At 43.4% G+C, this 11,813-nt stretch overlaps 1 protein-coding gene and 1 long non-coding RNA gene across 2 annotated transcripts; both read left to right on the forward strand.

Annotated features, from left to right (window-relative positions):
- The first annotated feature begins 2,304 nt into the window (after positions 1-2,304).
- On the forward strand, positions 2,305-7,255 carry LOC144075264 (keratin, type II cytoskeletal 8-like). The gene is made up of 8 exons (XM_077602131.1): positions 2,305-2,807; positions 4,070-4,278; positions 4,514-4,574; positions 4,920-5,015; positions 5,171-5,335; positions 5,438-5,563; positions 5,648-5,912; positions 6,420-7,255. The coding sequence occupies exons 1-8, from the start codon at positions 2,409-2,411 to the stop codon at positions 6,713-6,715; spliced, it is 1,617 nt and encodes a 538-aa protein (XP_077458257.1). The 5' UTR covers positions 2,305-2,408; the 3' UTR covers positions 6,716-7,255.
- A 578-nt stretch (positions 7,256-7,833) lies between these two features.
- Positions 7,834-11,056, forward strand: LOC144075295 (uncharacterized). Its single transcript, XR_013300524.1, has 3 exons — positions 7,834-7,944; positions 10,747-10,949; positions 11,017-11,056. It is a non-coding gene; the product is annotated as an uncharacterized LOC144075295 (long non-coding RNA).
- The last annotated feature ends 757 nt before the right edge of the window (positions 11,057-11,813 follow it).

The following is an 11,813-nucleotide window of genomic DNA, read 5'->3' on the forward strand; positions in this document are numbered from 1 at the left end:
ATGGTACATGTTTTCGGGCTATGGCTCTTTGTTTTCGCAGGCCTGTGTCGAATGCCTCTGCTTTCGCTGGCATCTGCTGCGGTTTGGGGAGGAAGGGAGTTGTATTTTGGTATATTTCCATGACGATGAGGGCCAATGGCGGCAAAATGGAATGATGGGAAAAGAAAAAAAAGATGGAGGAAAGAGGCTGTGGTGCTGGGGCTCGACTAGTTCATGTAAGACATGACTCATCACAGCGAGGAATTGGGGGAGGGAGGAAAAGAACTCAGGGTGGGTCTTGGGAGGTCACAGTCTACTGAGGAAAAAAGTGAAGTGAGATTTCTGGAAGTTATACACTCTTTGCTTGCGAAAGTTATGAGTTGACCATAGGATTATAATAGACAAGGAATCTCATGCAAGACATAATAGTGTAAAAACTGTTTTAATTGAGGATTACTGGTAAATAGTGGAACACGAGACACGCGCGCGCACAACCCCGAATAGTATGATACAGTAAAGTTTAAAACATAATATCATTTAATTTTGATGGATGACTAACTTGTGTTCCTTACCACCAAATGTTATTTTAGCATCATCATCTTGGCATCAAAGCATTTCTTGGTGAATTTGTTAAGCGCTGTAACCGAATCTGGAATAGAAAAGAATAGAAAATATTGCAGAATAGAGATCTGAAAAACGAGTGAATTACCGAAAGTAATTTCCATCTTTGACTGAGCTGGATTTAGAAATAGAGGAAATGTTTGGCAGATGCATTACACAATGTGGTTAGAGTAAAGTGATAGACGCAAACAGTTAGCTATTGTCTTTAATAGTTTTTTAACAATTAAGAAAAGTTCATGCTGATTTGCATTGTGTACAACCTACCCTGCTCTATGTTCAACTGTAATGAAAGCCAGCTGTTTCACATTGCGATTCACCTGGGCTGCATTTGCTCACTGCCCTATCAAGCGCTCGTTGGTAATACTGAAAGAATCTTGAGCTCTAAAGCCTCCAAAAATTGCTAAGACCACCACAAAACATCTACTAGCAGGATACCACAGAGGTGATGGATGTTATTTGACTAGAATTGGAGGCCGCCCACCTTGCCAAAGCCAACAGGTCCACTCTCAGGTCAACTTTTATCACAATCCACCCAAAATCTTTTACATCAATAGACACAGGTCCTTGTTATGGAAAGGTAAACAGATTATTAAAATAACTTTGCGTGCATATTCATTTTTGCTAGAATTAACAGAGTGAACTTTTCTTCTTTGGCATTCTTTTATATATAATAAAATTCTCAAAAACATACACCAACCACAGCAAGGTTCATTAAAACAAAATAACTACAATTTCGACAAAAAAAACAGTGACATGACATGAGACAAAGTGCCTTTAAAGTGGTCTCATAAATTGGACACGCTACTGAGAATTAGAGATACTATTTTTATAGATGCTTTTATTAGATATTGATAATATGTAACACTGTATACAAATTCATTTGATTTATTCACATTTACGTATTTGGTTGGAACTGTTTCCTTGTGAGTGGGTGTATACAACTGTGCTAAGCCATCTTATCGGGTAAACATTATGCATACACATAGCATAGTCTGGAATCAACACAGGAAATGATGTTAGTTCTCTGACGAAAATATGAAGAAAGAGGTAAAACATATCAGGAAAGCTTTATTAAATGATAAAACTGTCCCAAAACGTTAACTTATAGCTAATGAGTGGATGTTTTTATTTTAAATTTAAATCGCTGTGATATGAATATGCGATATATGCATATAATGGAGCATTTTGAGACCTATTTTGTTTCCTTTTCAGGCAGGCCACGAAATACATTGCTGGGAGCTAACACTGAAAACCCTGTCATTTGGAGTACGTGGACATGTAAAACACGTTAAAGAATTCCTGCTGTAGTATTGAAATGCATGTTAATCTTTGTTGCGTAATGGTAGTAAAAATGATGCTAAATAGTGTAATGAAGAAGACGGAAAAGGATGGCTGTTTGCCTGAATTTTATTTCAACTGCTGTTGTATGTTCGCTGGCTCTACGAGTCTACGTTATTTGTGATTTACTAAACTAAATCAACCGCCTTACTACAAAACACCCAAACTGTCAATTCACTCCAAAAAAGGTTTTCTGTGTCACGGAGGCCTGCAAGAAGGTCAGGTAATGCTTTTCAGTGGCTGACAATGTGTCATAGGAGTGTAATATTACAGCCCTGCCTCTAGGCCCTTGCCCAGACCTGCAGCCAATGGCAGTTCTCCCCAGTCTCCTCCCACAGAAACAGGCGCTTTAAAACTCCTGACTAGTTCCATCTCTTCCTATCCACTCGGGTCTCCCTTTCCTGCGCCGACCTGCCCGCTTGTCTGCCTCGCCAAACTTCACCCAAAAAGAAAAAAACCTCCTGCTCACAATGGCATCCAGTTACAAGACCACCTCATACAGTGTGAGGAGCTCCACTGCCCCAAGGAACTTCAGCAGCAGCTCCTACTCTGGATCGGGAGGAATGGGCTCCCGCAAGACCTACAGTGCCAGAAGCTCCTACGGGGGTGGCAACAGGGGCTTCGGAGGGGGCGGCATCACCAGCTCCAGCGTCTACGGACTGAGCTCCAGCATGGGCGGCGCAGGCATGGGCTTCGGTGGTGGCATGGGACTGGGAATGGGTCAGGCGCCCATCACTGCCGTGACTGTCAACAAGAGTCTGTTGACCCCGCTCAACTTGTCCATTGACCCCACCATCCAGGCTGTCCGCACCCAAGAAAAAGAGCAGATCAAGACCCTCAACAATCGCTTTGCCTCTTTTATTGACAAGGTAAGCAAAACAATTTAAAAGAGTTAGAGCAGACCAAGTTGAGGGCATCCGTTAGAACCTCCTGCATTCATTTAAACGGTGGGATCCACTCATGCAGAAACAGAGCTTTCCCAACACAAAAGAGCGTAAGCGAGATAGCAAAGGGCGTGTCAGGCCACAGCACGAGTTACCTTGGGACTGCTATCGTCTGTTGAAATGGGTGGGGCCCATTCTTATTGCCCTTGTGGCGTCCCCCTTTGCAAAAGCCCCCACCACTGGACTTTAGCACGGAAAATGGAACCTCCCCGCCCTCCACAGCATTTTATCTGCAGATTCCATGTAACTCTCAGGACCGCGTGGCCTCTTAAGGCCTTAGCGCTGGGTTAATATTTAAAAAGGCCTGCCGGTCTCATGTTCTGTTCAACAGCAGCTGTGAGGCTACAAGAAACGTACTACTACCTTGTATAAGAAGTCAAAAACAGAAGGCCCAAATCTCGCTGACGTGTCTCCAAAATATACCCCCCTGTGGACCCTTGACTCCCGACCAGTTCCGTCACACATTTAGCTTAGTTAAATATTTACTCTCTCTCTTTGTATCAATCTAAAACATTCCTCTTCCATCATTTGCCTGCAAAGCTCCATTTACAAAAACAGGAAGAGACAGGGTTAATGGGTTAGCTCACTCTTTTCCTCCATCGCCAGCTTTTTCCAGCAAGGCTGACTTCACCCCATATCCCACCCTCGAATCATACTCCCCCTCATCTCCTGTCAGGATGCATGCACCACGTCAAGGCTTCCTTCCTTTCAAGGCAACCTACAAAGCTCCAAAGAATGATAAGATCAACAAAGGCTATAGAAGGCAAATATGCGGCGGCATGGCAAGGTTGATTAATGTTAAGAGGTGGCAGGAGTTTATGTATCACGAGTGACACTCATAACATTGCGTTCAAGCAAATATACTAGTTCTATTTCTTGGAAAAAGGGTGACTCTATTCAGAAATATGTATTGGAATTTGTGCTTCAATCGAGGCGTGATGGACATCCAATCCATTCAGATTGGAAAGTCAAACTGTCAATGTTCATCTTTTCGTCCAATTGACTGCGCAAGAGGTCTAATCCATTTTGACTGGAAGTGACGTTTAAGTAAAGATGATCAATCATTAATATAAAATGAAACCCCACACTTTGCATTTGTTCCGTATCCTGTATACACATACGTACAATACATTATAAACTGTAATACCATCTCTCCTGGCATATATTGACGTTTTCCTCTCCCTCAGGTGCGTTTCCTGGAGCAGCAGAACAAAATGCTCGAGACCAAGTGGAACCTGCTGCAGGGCCAGACCACCACGCGCTCCAACATTGACGCCATGTTCGAGGCCTATATCACCAACCTGCGCAGACAGCTTGACAGCCTGGGCAACGACAAGATGAAGCTGGAGGCTGACCTGCACAACATGCAGGGCCTGGTGGAGGACTTCAAGAACAAGTGCGTGCCACCAGATCAAAAATACATATACACATAAGTATTCATTTATTGTACACAGCAGGATTTGTTTCCTCAAACCAGCTGTGTTAAGAGAACTCCCCAGGGCGCTCTTAGGGTGGATGACTTGCACCGCCTAGTGTTGCATTTGTGTATTAATACTACAAACAGAATCATGGAAATACAGTCAGTATAGTACCTAATATATGTAGTACGTATTGTCTGATTTCTCTGCCAGGTACGAAGACGAGATCAACAAGCGTACAGAGTGTGAGAATGATTTTGTCCTCATCAAGAAGGTCAGTGGAATTCAATCTCTTTGCATTTATAGACTCAAACAACCAAAAAGTTTTCTTATGTCGAATAATTTGGTATAGACAGAATTACTAAAATGTCACAGACAAATGAAAATAATGAAGTGTAGCATGTTGACCTCCTGTAGTAGTGTCAGCTTCACAGATTTTAATTCAATTATATGCAAGATTTTAGTTTATCCTTCCAAAAGTATGTACAACTTGTGCAATTTGAAGGAATTCAACTTCTCGTCTAGGAATAGTATATTCAATGATCTTCCTGCATTTGGATTGTTTAAAAACTTGTTTCAGTGTCCAAACTGACAGAAAACAATCTTGCATTGTCTTCAGGATGTCGATGAGGCCTACATGAATAAGGTGGAGCTGGAAGCCAAGCTGGAAAGTTTGACTGATGAGATTAACTTCCTCAGGTCCATCTATGAGGAGGTATGGAAAAACATTTCATAATCTCTTTAAGCATTTGCCACTTATATGACCAATGCCAAGCTTTCTGCTTTGCTGAATTGTTTTTCTTGGCATCCGTACCATTTGAACTCATTCCTAAGCAGGGTAGAGATAAATACTTTTGATTGTTCATCTAGGAGCTACGTGAGCTCCAGAGTCAGATCAAGGACACTTCAGTCATTGTGGAGATGGACAACAGTCGTAACCTGGACATGGATTCTATTGTGGCAGAGGTGAAGGCTCAGTACGAGGACATCGCTAACCGCACCCGTGCTGAGGCAGAGACGTGGTACAAGTCCAAGGTAAATTGAACTTTTTAGCTCATTTGAACTTTAGTTGTTGTTGTTTTTAATCAGCCATGATCTCCAAATCACTCCTTTTTTGTTTTGCTTATGTCCATCTAGTATGAAGAGATGCAGACATCTGCCAACAGATATGGAGATGACCTGAGGGCTACCAGGACAGAGATTGCAGACCTCAACCGCATGATCCAGAGGCTGACAGCTGAGATTGATGGAGTCAAGGGACAGGTATAGATAAACCTTTTGCGTCACACATGAAACCTCAGCGATCAAAACAAGTTCCTTCAGCGTTTCGCTTTAATTCTCTGCCAGCGTGCCAACCTGGAGGCTCAAATTGCCGAGGCGGAGGAGCGTGGCGAGCTTGCGGTTAAGGACGCCAAGTCCCGCATCAGAGATTTGGAGGAGGCCCTGCAAAGAGCCAAGCAGGACATGGCCCGCCAGATCCGCGAGTACCAAGACCTGATGAACGTCAAGCTGGCTCTGGACATCGAGATCGCCACCTACAGGAAACTGCTGGAGGGCGAGGAGGACAGACTGGTAAATGGCATCCAGTCCATCAACATCTCCAAACAGAGCAGTGAGTGTTGCATTTTTTCAGAAAAAAAATTGCAGATTTTCCAGCCTGTGGGGAGACCCTACAACTGGAAAATGCTAGCACTCGCTTTTCTATCTCCTGCTAATTTACTCTACAAAACAGCACAGTAGGCCATCACAATCAATGATTCTGATTATATATACTAGTAGTAGATTTATACTAGTAACTAGGTGCAGATTGCTACAGATGAGTTATGTAACTAAATAAAATATATATAAAAATATTTTCATTGCCCAACCAATCAAAGTTTTTTGTTGTGAACTGGGGGGAAAAAATCCAGCATTGGATGTACACACTCACTGAAACAGAACAGCCAAAATAAATACTTCAAGGTGAAGAGAACAGAGGAATAATGGAATAAATACGACTACTTTAGGTTGTAAATATGTAGGTTGGTCCTTCACATCTTCTTGCATCTTGCATCATAGCAAATAGCGTGGTGGCCCAAACCGCTCAACACTGACAATTTAACTTCTTTTGTTTTTACAGCAAGCTATGGTGGCATGGATACCCTGAAGAGCGGCTACTCGGGCAACTACTCAAGCGCCTACAGCAGCGGCGGCGGCTACGGCAGCGGCGGCGGCTACGGCAGCGGGGGCGGCTACGGCAGCAGTAGCTACAGCAGTGGCGGCTTCAGCAGTGGCGGCTACGGCAGCGGTGGCAGCGGCTTCAGCGGTGGCAGTGGCTACAGCACCACCCAGAGCAAGAAGAACGTGGTCATCAAGATGATCGAGACCAAGGACGGCCGAGTGGTGTCCGAGTCCTCTGAGGTCATCGAAGATTGAGCTTGTCCAATTTCCAGGCAACTTGACGTGCCTTGAGCTTCATTTGCCCTTCTTTGGTAGTTTTTACACTTACATTTCAACTCCCACTTAACTTTTTGTAATTAACATTTCTGAAACGTATCAGTCACTCTCCCATCGAGCCTTAAACACCAAGCAATAAAGTATCCTTAGGCTACCAATAACCTGAAAGGGACCAAAGAATCTATTTTGTATGTCTGATATCTGAGTGTTGTCTCTGAAAGTGACGTTAAAATGAAGGCAAATCCGAAATTTGAATTTACGTAAAAGCTACTCCACTCACAAAGGACTGCTCTCCCTCTCGTGAACAGTGGTGTTGTCGAAGGAATATGAACGTGCTGAAGTCAATGGTCTAACAACTAATGTCTATAAAATACCTGCCACAGTAGCGGGTATCGTAGTGCATGTCTTTCCTGTGCGTGTCCCGTAACCGTGTGACCTCCCAAGAGAGCGCCCAATGATAGTGTTGTCCCGAGGTGCTGTTTTTGCTACCACACCAAATAAAAAAGTGTCTCAACATGATGGGCTGGTTTTACATTTATCAACTCACAGATCATACTCATTCGTCATTTGTGTTGTTTATCCTCACAAAGGTTGTTAGGGTGCTGAAGCCTATTCCAACTGACTATGAGCAGTAGCAGGGCTACACCCAGAAAATTGGTGGGCATCCAATCCAATCACAGGACCCTAAGATGGCTGGTACTCAAATCAGCTCTGTTGTGCCATGCCAATTGGGCGATTGAAATGATTAATAAGGAAAATAAATATTTATTTTAATGTTAGTCACTGACTTACAGATGTATAAATCACATTTTGCATCTGACTGACAGCATCATTTTCCTTCCGTTCCCCTTCATCTACTCATTGAGTTCATGCCTGTGAACTGCTACTCTGTCCTAAGACGGATAGACTACATCCGGGGTGTCCAAACTATTCCACATAGGGCGTGGGTGCAGGTTTTTGTCCCAACTGATCCAGCACAGACAGTTTACCCAATGAGGTTTCTTCTGAAACCAGCAGCACCTGACAGCAATCAACTGATTACACTTTTAAAACACAAGCTTGGTGAAAATGTGTCCTCTTCTACAGTTAAAATGAAAACCTGCATCCACTGGGGCCCTTTTGAGGACTGATTTGGACACCCGTGGACTACATTGTAGTCATTGGGACAGATGGTGCAGCCAGTGATCGCACAGCTTTTGGATATTATGGTAATGAACGCTATTATTCTAGAGCAATGTTTCTCTTTAATATGTAGTCCTTGACTTTGCCTGGGTAAAAGCTAACTATATGCATCAAAGTACAGTTCAAGACAAACCATATAGCTTGGACTTTCACCCATACAATTGCATAAGAAAATATTGAAATATTAGTACGATACTATACTTCACTATACATTTCATTATGTATGTAAATATATTTACATTGATTAAATTTCAACTTCACTCCACTTAGTCATTTAACTTTGTGCAGTACGAGGTGTATTCTGCCTTTTTCCAAAGTCAGCTGCGATAAGTTCCATTTTGGGCAAATACAGTGGTACCTCGTCATACGACCGTTCGTCATACGGAATGCTCGTCTTACGGGGGAAATTTCGATCGAATAATTCGCCCGTGATGCGGTCAAAGTTTCGTGATGCGACCAAGCCAGGTTGCCATGGCATTTTTTTTGGCATATCTTTCGTGTATAACAATATTTACGAGCACCGGATGAGCTATTCAGACCAGGAAACGCACAACGCGCATGCGCGGTGAAAAGAGGGCTTTCTGGGTAATGAAGTATACTCGTGCTCGCAAAAGTATCCCCGGTAGCAACTCTATCATAGGCGCCGTTCGATGGGACGCGAACACAGATGCTACAAGCTAAAAGGAGCCGCTAGCCAGCGCCCCTGTAGCTCCCATGAGAAATCCGACTCGGATCGCTGCCGCCTGTGCGACGAGGAAACAGAGTCGTCTGAACACTTATGGCTCCGCTGTCCGGCCTTAATGACCGAACGCTACCATCGCGGCTTGGGCAACTCCCTGGATGAACTTATCCGTGTTCCAGTGGCAGCCCTAGCGCTGCTGAGGGTAATCCTCAGGCGCCTGAGGTGAAAAAGAAGAAGAAGAAGAAGAAGAAGATGAGCAGCGGGGCGATCGCTGATAAGACTGCTTGCTGCTCGTTGGCAAGTGGTCGTGCGTTCTCCGATTGTGAGGACATTTGTGTGCATCATTTTCGGAATATTTTGAAGGGAATAGTACGACAGCAAACAGCCCATCGATAGCGAACGTGAGGGTGGAGTGTTTGTTCTGTTTACGAGTGCGTTGTGTGGAGGAAAAAAAAAAACGAAGCCCCTCTCCCCTCGGCGAAATCCGGACAATTTTAGTTAGATTAAACACTTTATTTCTATTAAACCACTCGTTATTTATTACTTTGTCAATATATGGCGAATTATAAGAAATAAAACATTTTTTTTCAATCCAATATCCTGTTTCTGGTGTTTTTTTCAGAGAGTTGGAACGAATTAAATTGTTTCCCATTCATTTCAATGGGAAACTTTACCTCGAGTTACGAGTAACTTGTCATACGAGCTCAGTCCCGGAACGGATTAAGCTCGTATCTCGAGGTACCACTGTATCAGTGTTTGCCTATTGGATATAATTTTAACCAAATTCGGGCCGCCCGGCGGCTTGAGTGGTTAGCATGTCAGCCTCACAGCTCTGGTGTCCTGGGTTCACATCCAGGTCAGTCCACCTGTGTGGAGTATGCATGTTCTCCTGTGTGGGTTTTCTCTGGGTATTTTGGTTTCCTCCCACATTCCAAAATCATCCATTGTAGGCTGATTGGACACTGTAAATTGCCCCTAGGTATGAGTGTGAGCGTGAATGGTTGTCCGTCTCCTCGTGCCCTGCGATCGGCTGGCCACCGATTCAGTGTCCTCCGCCTCTGGCCCGAAGTCAGCTGAGATAGGCTCCAGCACCCCCTGTGAAGAAAAACAGCATAAAACAGAAACATTTGGGGATTACTAGAAAGTGCATTGTCTTTACCCACTGATTTAGCTTAGTTTATGGAGACGCTGTTGGCATGTACAAGAAGGATTCTTAGAGATGGCCAGAGTGGCTGCTGAGGGACCACCATACGAATGCACATTCATCTTTCTATAGCTTTGTTGCTTTCTCCTTTTGGTTTGCCTCCAGAAAGATAACTCACAGGGGTCCTCGTAACAGAAATACAAAGTGCACTTTGTGTTTGCCAAACTGTAGTTAAAGCCTTCAGCACAATAAAAGTTATTTAACTAAGAGATATGTCCTTCCTAAACAACTTTAAAGACGCAGCTGTGAGTTGGACAAACTAGAAAAGTCGAACATACACCGTGACTAAAATGCATCAGCATGTTCCTATTTGAATCACCACCATTTTTTTTTATCCACATGGATACTCTGAATTCAGCTGAAACACATTTTAATGGTTTTGCCATTGAAAGTAAAAATTTATAGGGCTGCAGGCAACTCAGGCCATAGCAAAACCGTTGATACAATGGCAGTGTTCTTGCTCCATAATGTGAATTAATTAGAAAAGAGATGAGCATTATTTTTTGCTGTGGGCCTGATTGAACTTTTATATGATCAATATAAAGTACTCAGTACGCAAATAGCGACTAGGGGGCAGCACTTTACTTTCAAATTGGAGTTGAGTTGTCCTGCAGTTAAGTTTAAGTTTTTCCCCCCTCCTCTCTGTGTTAGGTTTTGTCCCTCTTTTGATTGATTTAAATTTACTGTGTGTTTAAATTCAGCAACATGAATCATATTCTTATTATTTGAAGTTTTCAGAGAGAATCAAATGTTGCAACTGTATATCAGTAAAACACCATAAGGAACACTGAATTTTGACACCACTGAAAATTGTAATTAAGGAACTGCTTCACTGACAAAACTATGTATTTTTACAGTAATTTAATCTAATTTTATTTCATTTTTTACTTTATCTTTTTACACCCGGATAAAGCTCAAATTTCACCTTTTTGCAATTTTTAGCCCCCCACAACAGGATTGCATACTGTAACCACTGTGATTGGCTAGTGACCAATTCAGGGTGTGCCCTTCGCCTAAAGTCAAGTGGGATGACTTTCGCAGGACGCAAGTGAAGATAAGATGGGGAATGGAATCGAATTACAGAAAAGACCCTCAAGAGAAATACCATCGAGGGTGGAGCAGAGCATGTAGAGGCCTGAATGCACGTAAATATAAATCTGTTCTCATCCAAGGTGAAGTGACCGCATACAGTCATACCATCCTATCCCACAGATCCCAAAAGAAGAGAAATCCTGAAGCTTGAAAAGTCTGGATGAAATATGTGTGAGTCATGAGTGAAGAAGATTACTATGGGTTTAAACTTTAAAGGATTGCAGAAACATTTGTATGTAGGTAGTATTTTATCTTGCAGTAAAGGGCGGCCCGGTGGAACGAGTGGTTAGCGCGTCCGCCTCATAGCTCTGGGGTCCTGGGTTCAAATCTATGTAACGTCCACCTGTGTGGAGTTTGCATGTTCTCCCCGGGCCTGCGTGGGTTTCCTCCGGGTACTCCGGTTTCCTCCCACATTCCAAAAACATGCATGGGGGGCTGATTGGACACTTTAAATTGCCCCTAGGTATGGGTGTGAGTGTGCATGGTTGTCCGTCTCCTTGTGCCCTGCAATCGGCTGACCACCGATTCGGTGTGTCCCCCCACCTCTGGCCCGGAGACAGCTGGGATTGGCTCCAGCACCCCCCGCAACCCCAATGAGGATAAAGCGGTTCAGATTCATCTTACAGTAAGTTGCAGGGGGTTAAAGTAGAACATGGATTGGTGTGTGATCAACGGCAAGAACAACTCCAAAAAAGGTGTGCAAAATCTTATCAAGTGGATTTGCTCACATTAGTCTTGATGAAAGTGTGGAGAGGCCACACCCTAGCCTGACTCTAAAATTTGGAGTGCTGGTAAAAGTCAAATACTATGACAAAAGAGCTGCTAGCACTACTGTCTCATGGCAATGTACAAAGCATAATTTAGCACTCCAGTGGTGAACTACAGTAAATTCAAAATGCTCTGACCTTTCCCCATCT

This window comes from Stigmatopora argus, chromosome 1 (genome assembly GCF_051989625.1).
Source record: "Stigmatopora argus isolate UIUO_Sarg chromosome 1, RoL_Sarg_1.0, whole genome shotgun sequence".
NCBI lineage: Eukaryota > Metazoa > Chordata > Actinopteri > Syngnathiformes > Syngnathidae > Stigmatopora > Stigmatopora argus.

What these genes read in the sequence shown, in the direction of transcription:
- LOC144075264 (XM_077602131.1), top strand. Translation starts at nt 2,409, where the DNA reads ATGGCATCCAGTTACAAGACCACCTCATACAGTGTGAGGAGCTCCACT. An exon ending in TTGCCTCTTTTATTGACAAG is followed by an intron (nt 2,808 to 4,069) that starts GTAAGCAAAACA and finishes CCTCTCCCTCAG; the next exon opens with GTGCGTTTCCTGGAGCAGCA. An exon ending in GTGGAGGACTTCAAGAACAA is followed by an intron (nt 4,279 to 4,513) that starts GTGCGTGCCACC and finishes TTTCTCTGCCAG; the next exon opens with GTACGAAGACGAGATCAACA.